Below are 18,747 nucleotides of genomic sequence, written 5' to 3'. Positions count from 1 at the left end.
ACAGAAATGCTTTGCTAATTATAGAAAACAACTGATTTCATGGCTAGAAAATTCCGAACTACAAAGATGAGTCTTGAAGTGAAGATTCAAGTAGAGATTAAGCTGTGGAAGTAGAAGGCAGTTCCAGAGGTGAGAAGACAGTAACTAGAAAATGCTTTACATCCAGTTCCTTTCAAATAAATCTGGATACCATCAGCCAGAAAATTTAGCTGATCTTAACGTTTATAGTGGTTTAGAGAAAGAAGTACATATATTGAATATTTAATATATAAAAAATCTAGACTTGAAGGGAGATAGGATAATTAGAAAGAGATTAACATTTTTGGTCATAAAAATGGTGGTGGGAGGTGAGCCTCTTGAAAACTCCTCTAGAATTAACAACAAATTGAACAACTATAACTCCACAAAGAACTCCCTGTACAGCAAACAGGCAAGACGAAAGAGTCTCACTACTGAATTCACCTAAAGGTGGGCAAATCGCACGAGCGGGGGAGGAGGGAAGGGAGAAGTGCGGAGACGGAGCGGCGCGGGCACAGGAAGCAGACCTAGCACGGTGCTCCAAGCTCGCTGCATCCCGGAGCTACCGCAGCTGCGGGAGAGGGAAGAACCCGGACTGCTAGGGCTCTGTTCATGGCCCACAGGGCTGAGGGGACAGCATATAACACAGCTAAACCCAACGCTCACGGCAGAGACCTCAGAGAAAAGACTGAGGGAAGAAGGCTGAAAACGGTGGTTTAAGCCCTCACTGCGGAGCAGAGAATGGAAGCCTTAGGCACTGAGACTAGCTGCCCCCTCCCTACCCTTCCAGAGCTCGCCCCGCCCCCACCTGCTCAGTGCTAGAAGCGGAGCAGTAGCAGTGTCAGATCAAAAGAAGGGAATATTTGCAGTTCTGAGAAGTGTGGACCACAGACACAGATTTGCAACACAACTAGTTCTGGCAAAGGGGAGGGCGCTGTGGAAGGAGGACTGGCTGTGGTGGTGGTCGCCGCCATTGCTCTGGGCCACCTCTCACAACTCACCCCGCCCCTCGCCCCACCTATCTGGGCGGATCCCTGCAGGAGTAAACAGAACTGCTGAAACACATGGGCTCTGAATCTGATGCAGGAAGTGCTTTGGAACTTCAAAAGCTCTCCGTGTCCCCACAGGGATGCAGCACCCTGTGACCCAGGTGAACTGCTTACAGAGGAGAAGCCTGCCTTCCAGGGAATCCCCCCATTGTGTGAGAAGCTGGAATAGTGCAGAGAAAATATAACGCTATAGTGTGAGAGAGAATAAAAGGCTGCAGTCGGAGAGGAAATAAAACATTCTACCAACACCTACTGGAAAACAAAGAAAGACCTTTTTCTATCAACCTGTTGCAGAATCCAATCCTGTAGATGGCTAGCAAAAGAAATAATAAATCATGAATTGCCATGAATAACTAAGGTAACAAGAGAGCTCAGGAAGAAAATGAAAAGTCTCCAGAAAATGAACTTAAAGACACATAAATATGTGACTTGAATGACAGAGAATTCAAGACTGCAGCGCTGAAAAAACTCAATGAGATGCAATGAGATGCAAAAAACCACAGACAGGCAGTTTAATGAACTCAGAAACACAATCAAAGAACAACACGAACATTTTACCAAAGAGATTGAAATTTTCAAAAAGAACCAAATAGAACTTCTGGAGATTAAGAATTTAATAGAAGAAATTAAGAATGAAATAACCAGCTTAGGTAGTAGAGTTGACCAGATGGAGGAAAGAATCAGTGACATTGAAGACAGAAATCTGGAAATGACACAGATGGAAGAAGAGAGAGACTTGAGACTTAAAAGAAATGAAAGAACTCTACAAGAACTTTCTGACTCCATCAGAAAGAGTAATATAAGAATAATGGGCATACCAGAAGGAGAAGAAAGAGAGAAGGGAACAGAGAGTATATTCAAATAGTCGACGAAAACTTCCCAGACTTGTGGAAAGAACCGGATCCTCGAATCCAAGAAGCAAATAGAACACCTAATTACCTCAACCCCAACAGGCCTTCTCCAAGGCACATTGTATTGAAGTTGTCAAAAATTAATGACAAAGAAAGAATCCTCAAGGCAGCCAGTTGAAAAGAAGATGGTAACCTACAAAGGAAAGCCCATTAGATTATCATCATATTTTTCATCAGAAAGTTTACAAGCCAGGAGGCAGTAGAATCAAATATTCAAAATATTCAAAGACAGGAATTATGAGCCAAGAATAACATATCCAGCAAAGACATCCTTTAGATATGAAGGAGGAATAAAGACCTTTCCAGACATACAGAAGCTGAGGGAATTTTCTAACACACGACCTACACTACAAGAAATACTGAAGGAGGCTATTCGACCAGCAAAATAGGGATAATTTGTGACAACCAAAACATAAAACGGGGGAGAGTAAAGGCCTGAACCGCAATATGAGAATGGAGAAAGTAAGCATGCTGAAGAAAATTGAATACTCTAAATATGAAACTTTCTTTTACATAAACTTAATGGTAACCATTCAAAAAAAAAAATCCAGAACTGAAATATCTAAAGCAATAAAAGAAGAAACAGAGGGAAAAATCATAGAATACCACCACACAGAAATAATGGACAACAGCAAAAAGCAAAGAAACCAAAGATAGAATGATAGGAAATCCTCACATATCAATAATCACCCTAAATGTAAATGGACTGAACTCACCAATAAAAAGGCACAGAGTAGCAGACTGGGTCAAAAAACTAAACTCAGCCATGTGCTGCCTCCAAGAGACATATCTCAGCTACAAGGACAAACATAGACTCAAAGTGAAAGGGTGGAAATTGACACTCCAAGCAAAGGTATCCAGAGAAAATCAGGTGTAGCCATAATGATTTCAGATGAGACAGACTTCAGGGTAAAAAAGGTAGCAAGAGACAAAGATGGACATTTCATAATGATAAAAGGGACTATACAACAAGAAACAACATTCATCAGTATTTATGCCCCCAATCGGGGAGCACCGAAATATACCAAGCAACTACTAACAGAACTAAAGGGAGAAATTGACCAAAACACAATTATAGTAAGGGGCCTAAATACAGTAGGGGGCATTGACAGCTACGGATAGATCATCCAAACAGAAAATAAATAAAGAAATAGTAGCCCTAAATGACACACTAGATGAAATGGACATAATTGACATTTATAGAGCAGTTTATTCTAGAACATCAGGCTATACATTTTTTTCTAGTGTACATGGAACATTCTCAAAGATAGACCATATATTGGGACATAAAACTAGCCTCAGCAAATTTAAGAAGATTGAAATCATACCAAGCATATTCTCTGATTTCAAGGCTTTGAAATTGGATATCAACTGCAAAAAGTAAGCAGGAAAAACTACAAATACGTGGAAATTAAACAACATAGTTTTAGACCGGGTTAAAGAAGAAACTAGAGGAGAGATCAAAAGATACACAGAAACAAATGACAATGAAAATACATCCTACCAAAGGATACATAGAAACAAATGAGAATGAAAATACATCCTACCAAAATTTTTGGGATGCAGCGAAAGCAGTTTAAAGAGGGAAATTTATATCATTCCAGGCCTATCTCAAGAAACAAGAAAAATCCCAGATAAATAAGCCTCACATTATACCTTAAAGAGCTAGAAAAAGAAGAACAAATGAAACCCAAGGTGAGCAGAAAAAAGGAAATAATAAAAGTCAGAGCAGAATTAAATGAAATAGAGAACAAAACGACAATAGAAAAAATTAATGTGACAAAGAGCTGGTTCTTTGAAAAGATTAATAAAATCGACAAACCCTTGGCTAGACTCACAAAGATAAAAAGAGAAAAGACACTAATAAACAAAATCAGAAATGAAAGAGGGGAAGTTATCACGGATGCCACAGAAATGCAAAGGATCATCCAAGAATACTATGAAGAACTATATGCCACCAAATTCAATAACTGAGAAGAAATGGACAAGTTCTTAGAAACATATAGCCTTCCTAGGCTGAACCATGAACTGGTAAATCTAAACAGACCGATCAGCAGTAACGAAATTGAATCAGTCATCCAAAACCTTCCCAAAAGCAAACGTCCGGGACCAGATGGCTTCCCTAGTGAATTCTGCCAAACCTTCAAAGAGGACCTAATACCTGTCCTACTCAAACTGTTCCAAAAAATTGAAGAAGAGACAATACTCACTAACTCATTATATGAGGCTAACATTACCCTGATACCAAAACCTGGTAAGGATAACACAAAAAAAAGAAAACTATAGACCAATATCTCTGATGAATACAGACAAAAAAATCATAAACAAAACTCTAGCAAATCGAATGTAACAATGCATTAAAAAGATTATTCATCACGACCAAGTGGGCTTCACCCAGAGGCACAAGGATGGTTCAACATATGCAAATCCATCAATGTGATACATCACATAAACAAAATAAAGGACAAAAATCATATGATTACATCAATTGATGCAGAAAAAGCGTTTGAGAAGATACAACATCCATTTATGATTAAAACACTTCATAAAATAGGTATAGAAGGAAAATACCTTAACATAATAAAGGCCATATATGACAAACCCTCAGCTAATATAATAATTAACGGTGAAAAACTGAAGCCCTTTGCTCTACGTTCAGGAACACGACAGGGCTGTCCCCTATCACCTCTGCTTTTCAACATAGTGTTGGAAGTCCTAGCCAGAGCAATCAGGCAAGAGAAAGAAATAAAAGGCATCCAAATTGGGAATTAAAAAAGTTAAATTGTCACTCTTTGCAGATGACATGATGCTATCTATAGAAAACCCTAAAGAATCCACCAAAAATCTATCAGAAACAATAAACGACTGCAGTCAAGTTGCCAGCTACAAAATCAATGTACAAAACTCCACTGCATTCCTATATACTAACAATGAAATCTCAGAAAAAGAAATAAAAAAATGGAATACTATTCGGTGGTAAGAAAAGATGGAATAGTACCATTTGTGACAACATGGATGGATCTTGAGATTATTATGCTAAGCGAAATAAGTCAGACAGTAAAAGCAGAGAACCATATGATTTCACTGATATGTGGTATATAAAACTGAAAACAACAAAAGAACAAGACAAACAAATCAAGGAACAAAAACTCATAGACACAGACAATAGTTTAGGGGTTCCCACAGGGTAAGAGGGGAGGGGTGCTCTACAAGAGGATAAACGGGGTCAAATATATGGTGATAAAGAACTGACTCTGGGTGGTGAACACATAATGTGAGATATAGACAATGTATTACAGAATTGTACACTGAAATCTGTGTAACTTTGCTAACAACTGTCACCCCAATAAACTTTAATTAAAAACAAAATTAAAAAAAAAAAATTTTTATCTGACCAAGTCAGTAAGGGCTGTTGAGTCATTAAATAAATACTGACCGAACCGTAATCTTCCGCCAACTTTTAAATATTGTACCTATGTGTAGACAAAAGGTTCTCATCTTCTATAACTACAAAATAGTAGCTACTATTAGGAGATGATGTTGCACTGGACAGCTAAGAGGGTGACACTTGTGTAGACAGCACACATAGGAGAGATCGGGCACTGTGCAGTCCTGGGACAGAAAGCCAGTCCTCCAGCAGCGCCTGCCCTGCAGGTGTTCTCTGAGAAGCGTCTGCTAGGTCAAGCGAAAGGTAACCGGCACTGTAAAGGTGTGGTGATAAATGGATACGTGAGTGCTCTCAAAGGCTGGCTCATTATCTAGGATTTAACCTGCTCGGTGAGATGGATAAATGCCCACTACATTTCACTTTTCATGAACAGCTTCTGTAGCACTCAAACTACTTTAACACTTGCTACTTATTTCTCCCTTTGTTCACTAACAACTCAGGAGCTCTTTGTAGCTCTATCACTGTTCTCCTTTTATAGACTGTAAAATAGTTTTATTGTTTGCTCTCCAATTGTGGACGTCACTTTTAAAGTAGTTTTAATAATATAATGAATGGGTTTTTCCAGTTGTTTCAGAACTGGTGACCAGGGTCCAAAGCTGGAGACAAAGAAGAGCTAAGCAGGCCACATGATAAAGGGAACTTACCAAGAGGTGGTAGAAAATGTATGACTGACACCAGTCTAATACCTCTGCACATGCTTTTTTTTTGGTTTGAGGCTGGTGTGAGGGTGATGCTAAGGCCGGCAGAAGGACTCTTGAGTAGTATGTAGTCATGCATAAAGGGTTCCCTTTGTCTAAGCTAGGTGAGAGGTGCTCAAAGAGCATTCAACCCTAAATTCTAGAGTATTGATCCTAAAGGTTGGCATGAGTAAAAGAAAAGGAAATTGGCGTCTCATTCCTTTATCTGGTATCTATTAGGTCGGTGCAAAAGTAACTGCAGTTTAAAAAGTTAAAAATAACTGCAAAAACCACAATTAGTTTTGCACCAACCGAATACTTAGGCATCAGACATGTTGATGTGCTTTGTGCTTATCTGAGGAGGATAAAACACAGATGATGGGTGGACAGAGAAGCAGGGAGGCAGACTACATCGTCTCATGATTTGGCATGGCAAGGATACATGAGTTTCCTTGCGTAAGTGATACCGTGTTTCCCTGAAAATAAGCCCCAGTTAAGATTGTTGGTCAGACGGACGCATTTAGTACGTTATGACAATGTTCCAGAAGAAGATGACATGACTGTATTTGAATAAATGTAGAATGTTGTACATCAAAAAATAAGACATCCCCTGAAAATACACCCTAATGCGTCTTTTGGAGCAAAAATTAATATAAGACCCGGTCTTACTTTCGGGGAAATACGGTATAAGACCAGGTCTTATTTTTGGGGAAATATAGTATCGCAGACAGCAGACAGGTTTGAGTCTTTTGGTTACTGTTCTGCCCTTAGGGGGTCAACACTGGCCACAGAAGCAGCATCAGAGGAGCCCCAAAACCAATGCAGGAGGGAAAAGAGGAACAAAAGAGAACAGAATTTGTCCCTTTCCCACCGCAGGTCCTTCACGTGAGTTGAGGAAGGGAAGATGAAATGAGTTCTGCTTCATCTGATCTGCTTTCCGAGGTCATACATTAAAATAATTATTTCTAGAGTTTAATATAAATGTGGAATCATACAGTATGTCTTCCTCTATGTCTGGATTCTTTTGCTATGTTTTTGAGATTCATCCACATTGCTGTGTGCCTTTGTAGTTCATTCCCATTTAGTGTTGAGCAGTATTTCAGCACATGCATTCACTTGTGATAGCCAACCTTCAAGACAGCCTACAATGATTCCTGCCTGCAGTTTTTCACACCCTTGTGCTGTTCCCTCCCACATCGTGGAGGGCTGGTGTACGTGGTTTTGGTGCAAAAGTAATTGCAGTTTAAAAAGTTAAAAATAATTTCATTTCTGAGATGACATTATAAAAGACATTGCAGCTGCCATCTTGGTTACTCTCTTCCTCTCTCAGATCATGAGTTCAGGGAGAAGCTAGCTGCCACATCCTAAGTAACCCTTTAGAGAAGCCTCAATGGTGTAGAGCCAAAGCCATGAAGGTAAATCTGGAAGTGAATCCTGCAGCCCTGTCGAGCATTCAGATAACTGTAGACCCGGCCAACAGCCTGACTACGAACTGATAAGGGACCCTGAGTCAGAACAGCTAGCTAAGCTGCTCCCAGATCCCTGACCCTCAGAAACTGTTTGAAATAATGAACGTTTGTTGTCTTAAGACACTACATTAAAGGTAATCTTTATGCAATAATAGATAGCTAATACCTTTTGATAACTAGAAATGGGCTACTGCTGTAACAAAAACTTAAAATGTGGGAGTGGCTTTGGAATTTGGCAGTGGGTGGCAGCTGAAAGAGCTGGCAAGATTTTGAAGAGTGTTCGTGAAAATCTAACCTGCCTTGAAGGGACTGTTAGTAGTGACAGGCACTGTGAGAGTGCACTGAGGGGACGTGAGGAACATGTTATTGGGATCTTTGTTCTGCAGGACCAGAGCTTTTGGCAACAACAACACCTGATGTTATGTGGAACGAAAAAAGTACCAAATGAGCTGAGTGATCTGGTTAAGAAGACTTCCAGCCAGAGGTTTGACGGTGTGTCCTGGTTCCTTCTTTCATCTTACATGAGAGGAGGAGAGAGAAATGCATTAATGCAGTCACCCCAAACGCAGTTTAGCTTGGTCCTGTTATGTTCACGGGACTTGACAAACAAAGCCTGAATCTGATACTACTTTTGAAAAATCTCCCTACATACGAGTATATTATAACAAATGGAAAGTGAAAAAATTAGACCAAAATATCACACGATACATTACCTAAAGCTGCCAATATCTGGCCTGAAAATAATCATTCTTTGTGACGCACTTCCCTTTGATAGGTATTTTGATAGTCGAAACCATGAAGTCCCCACCGGAAGTCATAGGCACAGAGTACCCTAACTATGCAGCTTATTTCAGGGTGTCATTTTAAGCTCCAAGTACTGTAATACCACAGCCACCCAAGTACACTCCGCCTTCACATGCCTTAAATTTTAAGAGTCTTAAGTTTCTGCCTCCATAAGAATATTTAGTCCTCTCTTGATTCAGAAAGTAGGGAAGGGCAAGGGAATGGAAGACTGATGTAGGAAGTGGCAAATGACACTGACTAGACACGTCTTTCTCTGGCTCACCATTATAATACAGACTACAACGGCAAGCCCAGATCCTACATTATGCGTGGCTTTAGAGACTGATTCTCCATTCTTACTGACAACAAACTTGCATAAAGGAGTTCATTCATAAGGAAAAGGCTTTACATGAGCATGTGGCCTACTGGAATGTCTATTTTATTGGCTAGTTAAAAGGATTTTTCATATAACATTTGTTTTTCTTTTAGAAAAAGAGAATGATAAATCCAAAATTGTGATTTTCATTAAACTGGGTTATAGTAATAGATCATTAGTAAGTCCTCACACTGTTTTAGCTTCGTTCAGAAACTACCTATATATACAACAGAGAGCCAACAACAAGTGTGACTGGTAACGATCCAATCGTTTATTGGGCTCCAACTTGGTATTCCTAAATGTTACTTCAACAGGTGGGCCAGGGCCTGTGGCTTAGAATTTGAAAACCACATCTGAGGTTCTTTTCTTTTTTTCAATGTATTTGACCCATACTTTCATTCTTCAGAACAACGCTGAGCCAGTTCTTCCTAAAACTTAGTAAGAGCACATCACATTCTTACACACAAAACAACAGATTGACATTGTTTACTCAAAACTATGAGGTAGGTAGAGAAAGAGACATTTCAAACAAAATGATTTCAGCTTGGCTTGCTTAGAATTAATATTAAAACAGCTCTTTAGTTCATAGAAACTATGACAAAAAAGAATAAAACATGTGTGCCAAAAACTGTGCAGTTGGAGCTGGAACAAATGATAACATTTTGTTGTCATAACCCTCAGTACCAAAGATAATTTATTGAACTTTCAAAAATTTATTCTCCTTTGGACCATAAATTACTATGAAAAATTTCAGTCCAAAGGATAATTTATTTGGAAAGTTCCAAGTGCCTGGCAGTGGTTATGCCAAAAGTGCCTTTTCAACCGTAACTTCACAGCGCGTCATGCTACTAGAATAGACGGTAGCCATCAATGCTACGAGGAGGAAAAGACAGATGACATATTTCTGTTTAAAGGTGAGCCAAGGGTCAGCCCTACAACATCTGAGAATAAAGGTCTAAAGTCCAAGTAAGAAAGGCATTAACCTATCCATGCGTTCTATTCACTAATATAACAAGGAGTAAAATAGCCCCAAAAAAAGGAAGCAAAAGGGAACAAGTCTATATTACAAGATAAATTACTCCTGAGTGAGCTATGCGGACAGAGCATTGAACAGTGTCATTACATTAACCAGCTCTAACAGGGCTGAGAAAGTCTGAAGGAATGTAGAAACTGCCTTTACAGGTGAGTTAATGTATACTAAGGACACCATAGCAAGTGCGACTTCAAAGCAAAGGCTGGTTTCCCGGCCAATCAGCAGGTGTCAGAATTCTTAGCTGTACCCGAAAAAGCAATAAATAAAAGTATCACGCAAGGTATAATATGTGCTATCACATGTAGCTCCTTGGGAGAGACTAAAAACTGTTAACTAGAGAGTGGGCAGAACTTAATAAAAGACTATGACTTACAGTATCATTCATTTAATTCAGATTATTTTTCATACTGTACTTATTGAAAATACTTGGGGCAGCAGTGAAGTACCCCCCTTCCATCAAGAACTTAAGAGATTCGGGAAATAAAGTGGTCTTGTGTAAGTTAAACAAGGAAAATACACAGAACACAATATAAAACTAAGAAAGCACATGCAAATACTTGACTGAAGAGGACAGGAGGATCACCTGGGTGTACTGCAAAGGAATATAAGTGGGGCATCTGGGAAAGCACTGTGAACAGAAGGGTGAGGATCAGCCTGGAGCATGGGATGGAAAACCAGAGACCAGAAGCAGGCCCTGTCAGCTGAACACCTGCAGACGAATGTTGACATTTGTATGTATCTGGCAATCTGCTCGCTTCCCCAAGTGACAGACAGCTTTCTGCAGAATGTGTACCAGGGGACAGATCTGAACACATCATACAGCTCTGCACTTACATATTTCTCTTCTCAAGAAGATCTTGCTTCTCACTAACTAACTGATCTGAAAATTTCCCTCATAAAAATAGGAGAGAGATAATATTTACTTTATAGTGGCGGAAAATGAAGCATAAACACATAGCAACTCATCCAAGTTTTTTTCTGTGTCCACTAAACAAGTATGTATGAATCACTGATGATTCTTCAGGCCAACTTACTTAGCTTAGCTATACTTAATCCATTTATAATTAATTATTCTGTTAAGCATAATGAAAACTCACTATTTGTTCAGAAAATATGTAATAAGGACAAATTAAAATTAGATTAGAGCTCTTAGAATGAGATAGATTGAACAATCTGAGATTATGTGATCCATTACTGATGAATTTTTTGCTCAGTTTTCTCATATAATATGAAAGGGGCGTGGCTTCTCTGCCAAAGTAGGTTGAAAAGTTGAAAACGCTTATGTGACAAAATACTTAGATATGCTGGATAAAGTAGCTGAACACTTAATACAGGGAGGTCCCCCAGGGCTGTGTTTGTTTGGCTTACCCTTGTAGCACCAGCACCCAGGAGAGGGCTTGGTGCATAGCAAGCACTAAATAACTGATGCATGCTGCTAACCGAGTTCGGAAGAGAGTTTGCAAGGATCCGCTAACAGTAAAGGGTGGGCCAAGGAAGAAGAGGCTCCTAGCCAGCAGGGGAAGTGCTGAGGCTGAGTCCTGAACTAACTGGCCCACAGCTAAGTGGGAAGACTGATGGGCAATGGCGTCATCAACGCCGAGATACTGATCTCTTCTTCCATGAACCTCTGATGCCTGTTGTACTGTTAAGTGGTTAGTGCCTGGATATCACCTTCTGTGAACTGGAACTCCACTAATAATAATTGGTTTTCCTTACATGAGATCTTGTTAGAAAATGACTACAGGATTTTGCAAACACACCAAAGGGGGCAAATGAATGTTCACCATTACAGATAGCCAAATGTGGGTATGCACATAAAAGATGGGAGGCCTTCCTGAGTTTATAAAAATCTTTTTCACATGCAACTGAATTTCTGATGTCAGTATCACCATAGAGTAGATTTCCTGGGAGATGTCTTAATACCTCATCAATGAGAGTACTCTAGGTCCTGGAGGAGAACGGGAATCAGACGGTAGGAAGGTTTACCTTTCATAGGTTTAATGCTGACAAAAATTTTCATAATCAATCAGGAATATGAGAAATTAATATTTGAGAAGAACATGTTAAGGCCTAAAAAAATTTTATGTGACGTAATTCAGAAGAAGCTATTGATTTTTTAAAAAGCAACCAATCAAAATTTGGGGCTTCTCATCATGAGTTAATTGAGTTATCTACGTATCTTACTTAGACTTAACTTAGCATTATCCTATTAGAGAAAGTAGAACATTTGTGTATGGAGCTCAAGAGTTGAAGAGCGCCTAGCGAACACCAGGATCAAGCACTACGTTTCCAGGGTGATCTGTGATTATGAAAAGTGAATAATTCAGAGGTGGTTACTTCAGAATATTTTCTAAAAGCATAATGATTTTCCTATTTTGTTTTCTCTAAAAAGCAACTCATCCTGAAAATGCTATACTAGAGTTGTAGCATTAAAGAAACAGGTAGAAAAGAGGAAGGATAAAAAGATACCACTGTGCTGCCCTCCTCAGATCTCTGAGAAATACGTCCTTCCTCCGAGGAATAGAACACAGTGCTCTGGTTGTGGATTCTGAGCACGACAGTCACGCTGAAAATTAAAGCTACTAGCGATGACTGAGCATGAGCCAGAGCTGCTGAAATCACCCCTCTGCCCTCACTGAACATGCATGACCTGTGGCTCGGTTCTCACTGTGGAACAGCGATCTCGGAAAGAGAGCAGAAGAGGGGACCTAAGCGCTTTGGGCTTGCTACTTCATTTAATTTCACACCAACCCTGTGAGGCAGGTAATGGTATCCAAATTTTAAAGATGGGGGACATGAATCTTAGAGAAGCCATTTGTCCCATGGGTAAAAGGGTTAGCTAGAGTTACAACCAAGGTCTGATGAGCTCTCTCACAGGCTGTTGCTAGGAAAAAAGACATTTGTTTTCCATTAATACAATATTTGACACACAGTAGATAGTCAGTGATTTTGCAATGAATGGACAAATACAATACGTCACGCAGGATGACGTGCTGAGGCTGTCAGCAGGAAAAGGTGGGAGAGCCAGGGACTACACTCTACAGAACGGTTTTGCCAAATGTTTAGGACAAGAATACTTTAAGCACTACACTGCAAGTTTCTTTAAGGCAAGTATTGTGTCTTTATTTCCCCCCTGCCTAGAAAATGTTGGAATAAAAGTATATATTATCTGACATTTAATCCTAATGCAGAGGATTACGAAGTTGTAGTTGTAAGTGACACTGTCTAAATTCAAACCAAATCAGTTTCAGTTTGTAGCCTTTACTCTTATAATGCTATTGTTGATTTTCAAAAACAGGAAAACCACCCCATCTAGCCTGTCTTGCAAAGCTCAACCTGCCCGTGACACATCTGCACTAAGCCCACAGGGCAAGGCCAGACTTCATACCAATAGCCAGTACAATATGGAGGCTGGGACATTCTTGAGGCAGACAGGAGAAGAGGATGGTGAGTGAAGGCCATCTGGGACCGGCACTGCAGCGAACTAAACACACTGTATTAATGCTTCCCAGGGTTCACCTGGGTTTCCATTCAATTCAGCGCCGGTGCCTGATGGTCACACTGGGGGCTTCTTCATGACTTCTAATCTGAACACACTGGTTGGCACCCACCACAGCACATCTGGAGTTTGCTAGACAACCATTAGATTTTATTTTTTTCATTGGCTCTGGCTCCTTCCTCTGATGCAGCTTCTCCAAGTGTTGCTTTGCCATGAACGAGTCAAAGAGACAAGTAACCCTGGGGGGTAGGAATAAGTAAATTGGGACCACTGTAGAGGGTGACCTCCAAATCTGTTTAAGTCCCTCGTTGCTTCACCTCTTTCTGACAATAGGACTCGTACGTGAATTCCAATGGCCCATCAGACAGTGCAGCTCCATTTACTGGAAAGCCTGGTCAATGCTGACTGCTTCCTTGTAAGGAAACGGCCTTTAGACTGAGGCACGTTCCAGCAATTCAAGGACTAGAAGCTCTAAATTAAAACAACATTGATTCCATATTCTCTTTCCAAACGGCCTCTCCCTTGTCCAAAAATTAGTCCACACACTCAAGAGAAATTAAAGAATCAAAACACATTTGGCAAGACCCATTCCTTCCTGCTCACAGCATCCCGGACACATCTGAGAGAGCAGGTATGTAAAACTTGACGTGGAAGGGAGACAGAAAACCATGTCAGGAAGGACTTCCAAAAACCCCATTCTTTCTCCTTACACAGGTCACATCACTACAGGATCCTCAGGGCATATAATAAGATATAAGATATTAGGGATTTTTTTTTAGCCACTACTTTCTAACATTATAAATTCACTGATTAATTAATATAATTAATTTTCACCTAATGAAAACAGATAGTGTTGAGAGCCAGGTTATCAAAGCCACTGTGAATGAGATACCGTATTCTAGTCTGCTAGACATTTTATTCTATTCGGGGTCTTAAGGGGAAGACCATTAATTAGTTCAATCATGTCAATGTATTCAGCCCTAACTACTTAAGGGAGCTGATACTGCTAAATATACATGCTCATAAACTAACAAAAGTCTTTCCTCAACAATACCCTGTTATTTTATATTATCAGCTTCCCCCTTTACTGAAGTGTAATTGACAAAATAAATTGTAACTATTAAGCATTACATTTGGGGAGGGTTTAAGCTGGGGAAAAAAGGGCAAAACTTTGCTCTTACCTTTAGAGCTAACCCAGCCCGGAATAACTGGAAATCGTTTAAATAAAAATATACTTAGTGCCTTCTGTAGTAGGAATCTAATTGGCTATAAAAACAAGCCTTTTTCATTTCAAATGGACAGAATTGCACAAATTTCATCCAGCCATTGCACAAAGTTAAAAAAGCCTTCTGACGTGTTCTAAACCAGTCCTTTTACCAAGAATATTCTGCATTTTCTAGACATAGGCAGAGATTTGATAAACAGATTAAAATGTCTGTTTATGAAAATTAACTAGATATAAAGATCGGGGGCCGAACCCGAGACACAGACCGTACCATACAGGCGGCAAGGACGTGGTGGAGAGTGTGTGGGGCTGGCCCCGGGGACCCTCGGCCGCGGGGACCCTCCGCCCGGGTCTCCTGCCATCAACTGTACCTGCTGCTTGAGCTGCTGCACCAGACGGTCCTTCTCCCGCTTCAGGGCAGCCACCTCCTCTTGGGTCTTTTTCTTAGAGGATGAAAGCTCCAAAAGAGCTATGTTGGCATCTTTTTCACTAATGGCAGCCAGAAGAGCTTCTTGCCTGCAAAAGAAGGAAGATGCTAAGACTTTCATTTAATCCTCAACGATCCTTGGAAGTTACTATTATTATCACCTCTCTTTTATGAGTGATGAAACTAAGGCTTAGAGAGTTTACATAGCTCGTCCAAGTTCACACTTGAAATAAATGGTACAGCCAGGAATCCCATTCAGGTTTTTCTGACTCTCAATGTCTTTATCATCTTGTTATACTGACATCTCAATAAAGAGTTCCTAGATATAAACTTTGAAAGGACACAAAGTTAATGACTTTTTTGAAAGCAAGAATGATCTAGTCACCTGTACTCTTTACCCATTTAACTCATTTTTTTTGGGTATTTAGTCACTTCCATGCAAAATGAGGCATTACTGAAAATGAAAACATTTTTATGTGTAGAATATATAACAAATTGCAAACAGTAAGTAGAATCTTGAGAATCAGCCATCTGTTTCTAGGGCATTCTTGATATCTATAATTCTTTTTATCTCATCAATGCAAACAAGTTTCTATTTGGCAAAGATCTGCACACTCTGAAACAATAATTTAAACTTTACAGATTCCTTGTGGTTTAGATAAGTATTTTTTGGTTAATATCCAGAAGGAAAAGAAGGTGGGATTAAGTAAGAGGTGAGCAGGAGAAATTCACAAAATAATCAGAATGAAGTTGGTGAACAATTAGCCTCATTGTTTAAAACGCATTTCTCAATAGCTCATCTCTTCTGTAAGTCGTCTGTAAGAAGACAGGTTTGATTTACAGGACTGTGTAAGTGGCCTGAGCTTTTGACCTGCGGGAATGCTGACTCTGAGAAGGCACTGCCCAAGTTGAACCTTGCTTCTGTCTTTTGTTAAGACAATTATGCTTCAATAGCAGTCATATGGAAGAGGTTTAGTTTGGCCACAAGCTGGAAGACTATCTCTTGAACAGTCTGACAAAGATATTTTGTATTCTGGATGAGTAGGTCTGGGGAACTGCGAGCAAGCAGTGCTAACACAGGCAGGTTGCAGATAGGTGTACATCGTGGAAGTGAAGATTTGTTTAGTCATCTTTGCTGCTGAAAGGGAAGAAGGTTCTCACTGACCCCAGTATAACTTTCCACTGTCCCCACAATATATAATTCTAAGAAATGGCAGATGGCCTATCCTGGGAAGCGCTAGTCAACACCAAAGGGATAATGATAGTCTAAATATATCCACTGACCACTTGAAAAAAATATGTTAAGTGGTGAAATGAGCTTAAAGGTGACAGAGTTCAAGATGGTCTCACTATGCAGTTTCCTGTTGATTGCTATCATCTGTTCCTTTTTGGGAAGCTCAAAGACTGACAAAGCTGAAACGAGAAACATGCCTTCTCAATTAGGGGGCTGCATTTCTGTGTACCAACAGTCAGAATTACACATTCAGCAGCAGACAAACAAGAGAGGAATGAAGAAATTCTTCTATCCAATGAGATCAAGTCACAAGCACCTTCGCTGAATGCAAGATACAAATGTGATAGGATCTGAGTTCCACTCCATGCTTAAGGAAAACATCGTAATATGAAATAGTGAAAATTATTCTTCATTGTTGAAGCATCTTGACTGAATTCCAAATTCTTTTATAAATGAATATGTCAGCTAGTGTGGTACAGTTAATCTCTGGGGTAAAATGTCATATTCTCAAACTGCAATATGATATAACAGGTGACAATTCAGATTCTGAATTTTAAAATAAAGGATGTGGCAATGGAGGTTGAGCCACTGGAATACTGTCTTTTAATAATATATATGATTTGAAGTATTTTTTTTGTATACAATTCAAATAGAAATTTTATGTCTTTGATGCTATTTATTTTTTATTGGGCATTGATAATATACTGTGAACTGTGCAGAATCACCTTCTAAAAATTTTCTAGTAATAGATTAACATACCACTGTCCTTTCCATTTTAAAAGTCTACTCTTGATATTGAGTTCTACATGTGCATGTGCCTAAAAAGGGCAATTCATAGTCAAGACAATAAAATGTTTTGATTATATATTATACATATAATCATATAAACCCTGGGTACTGTTAGTAACTTTTACAGGTATATTAGCTTGTAGGTTTTTCATTTGTTTTTGGAAAGGGACAGAGGTAGTATTGTTGTTCTCTTGTCTATAACTTTGCTAAATTTGAAATGGACACTATAGAGGAGGCCAACCTGTTGAAAAAAATTTGGAAGTCAGACAAGAATATAAAAGCTAATAAATAGTAACAGCCATCTAAATTTTGGGGAATAAGACAAACTGTTGTTCCCTTCATATGTCTGATAGAAAAGACCATATGGTACAGTTGACCTTATGTGGCTGAAGCTTTACAGAGCACTCAAAAGCATAGAAACTGAAAAATTTTGTTAAGAACTCCCTGCTTTTCAGAATGAATGAAATCCAGAGTGGAAAAAAAAAAAGCAAACTGCAAAAAGAATCTTATTTCAGTATCTACATACTCTTAATAATGACTTCTTTGAAAAACAGACATTTTCTGATAAAATTAACACACATTCATTGAAGAAAAACTGAAAGACACAGAAAACTATAAAAAGGAGAATGAAAATACCAGGAATATTTTCTTTTTAAATCAGACACAATTGCTTGAGATCTGGAAATCACCCATTCTAATTCTAATATGGCTATTTGAAAGAAAATGAAGCTTGCTGGGGATTAAGAACTGACGTTAAGAATTTCACCAACTAAATATAAAGGCTGCCACAGAAAAGCAAGACTGTGAGGGGAGCGCATTCTGGCTTCACTTCCCGGGAGGCCCTCTGGGACAATACAAGCACATAAACTATGAAAGCTAATATATGTATGCCACAAGCCCAGAGCAAAATAAGAACTGCAGTGCTCTTCCTGCCAAATGACTCTCCTTGTTCTGTTAGTGTCTTTTCCTCAGTTAAAAAAAAGGAAAATGTGGACACAGAACCTTTCAAAGTGATTAGTAACCCCCGAATGCGTGACTAACAGGCCATATTACCCACACAATGAGTAGGCAGGAGCAGAATTCCAACTTTTTAAGTCATTAAAGTGGTCTATTCACTCCACCCCTCGTGTTTGAAACTACCAGAACAGTTGAACCTGCCCTTTGACCGGCAAATTCTAATAGAATCAAGATATCTCTAAAAGTTCTCTGCTGTGGCATTTGAGCTTCAGGAAACAGCAAGACCACCTACTCCATCACCTTCCTCCTTCTGAGCAAGTTTCAGAAACAGGAGGCAAGTATCCAAGGAAAATGGAGCCCAGAATCCGTTTGATGGTTCCTGAATCATTGAGAACATCAGCCTTCTATCACTAGTCAATAAGAGATATAGTCAATCTTGGAAAGATGGCAGTTAACAATTTGAAAGACTCCTAAATAAGTGTGTGTCCCCGAGGTTTATTTTTCCCTCTCCCTCCAACTGGTTATTTCAAATTGGATGATTACATAATCATGTTTCATAAATTCCATAATCCTGAAAACATCAGGAAAGGGATCAGATAAAAGCAAGAATGAGAACAGTAGCTTTAGATGTATTATTGCCACTGATATGTAGGCATAGTTTAATCTACTTCAATTTTAAGATAAATCTAAAATCTAGATACTTTAAAAAATTACATGTATTAGCATAACATAGGTCAATAATAACATGATGTAAGTTTCAGGTGTACAACTGTATAATACATCATCTGTATATTCCATTGTGTGCTCACCACCCAGTTTAGTCTCCTTCTGTCATCATGTATTTGACCCCTT

At 39.3% G+C, this 18,747-nt stretch overlaps 1 protein-coding gene across 14 annotated transcripts in view; it reads right to left on the bottom strand.

Annotated features, from left to right (window-relative positions):
- The window catches only part of ERC1 (ELKS/RAB6-interacting/CAST family member 1), a 491,277-nt gene that overhangs the window by 105,798 nt on the left and 366,732 nt on the right, over nucleotides 1-18,747 (bottom strand). For all 14 annotated transcript variants that reach the window (XM_074325171.2, XM_074325172.2, XM_074325174.2 and 11 more), the window contains one exon: nucleotides 14,860-15,004. In XM_074325171.2, coding sequence (XP_074181272.1) covers nucleotides 14,860-15,004 — 145 coding nt within the window. The remainder of the gene's footprint in view (nucleotides 1-14,859; nucleotides 15,005-18,747) is intronic.

Source organism: Rhinolophus sinicus, chromosome 1 (genome assembly GCF_057876585.1).
Source record: "Rhinolophus sinicus isolate RSI-liver-muscle chromosome 1, RSI-T2T, whole genome shotgun sequence".
In the NCBI taxonomy this organism is placed as follows: domain Eukaryota; kingdom Metazoa; phylum Chordata; class Mammalia; order Chiroptera; family Rhinolophidae; genus Rhinolophus; species Rhinolophus sinicus.
Note: the sequence above shows the minus strand (reverse complement) of the source record. Positions and strands in the feature narration are given on the sequence as shown.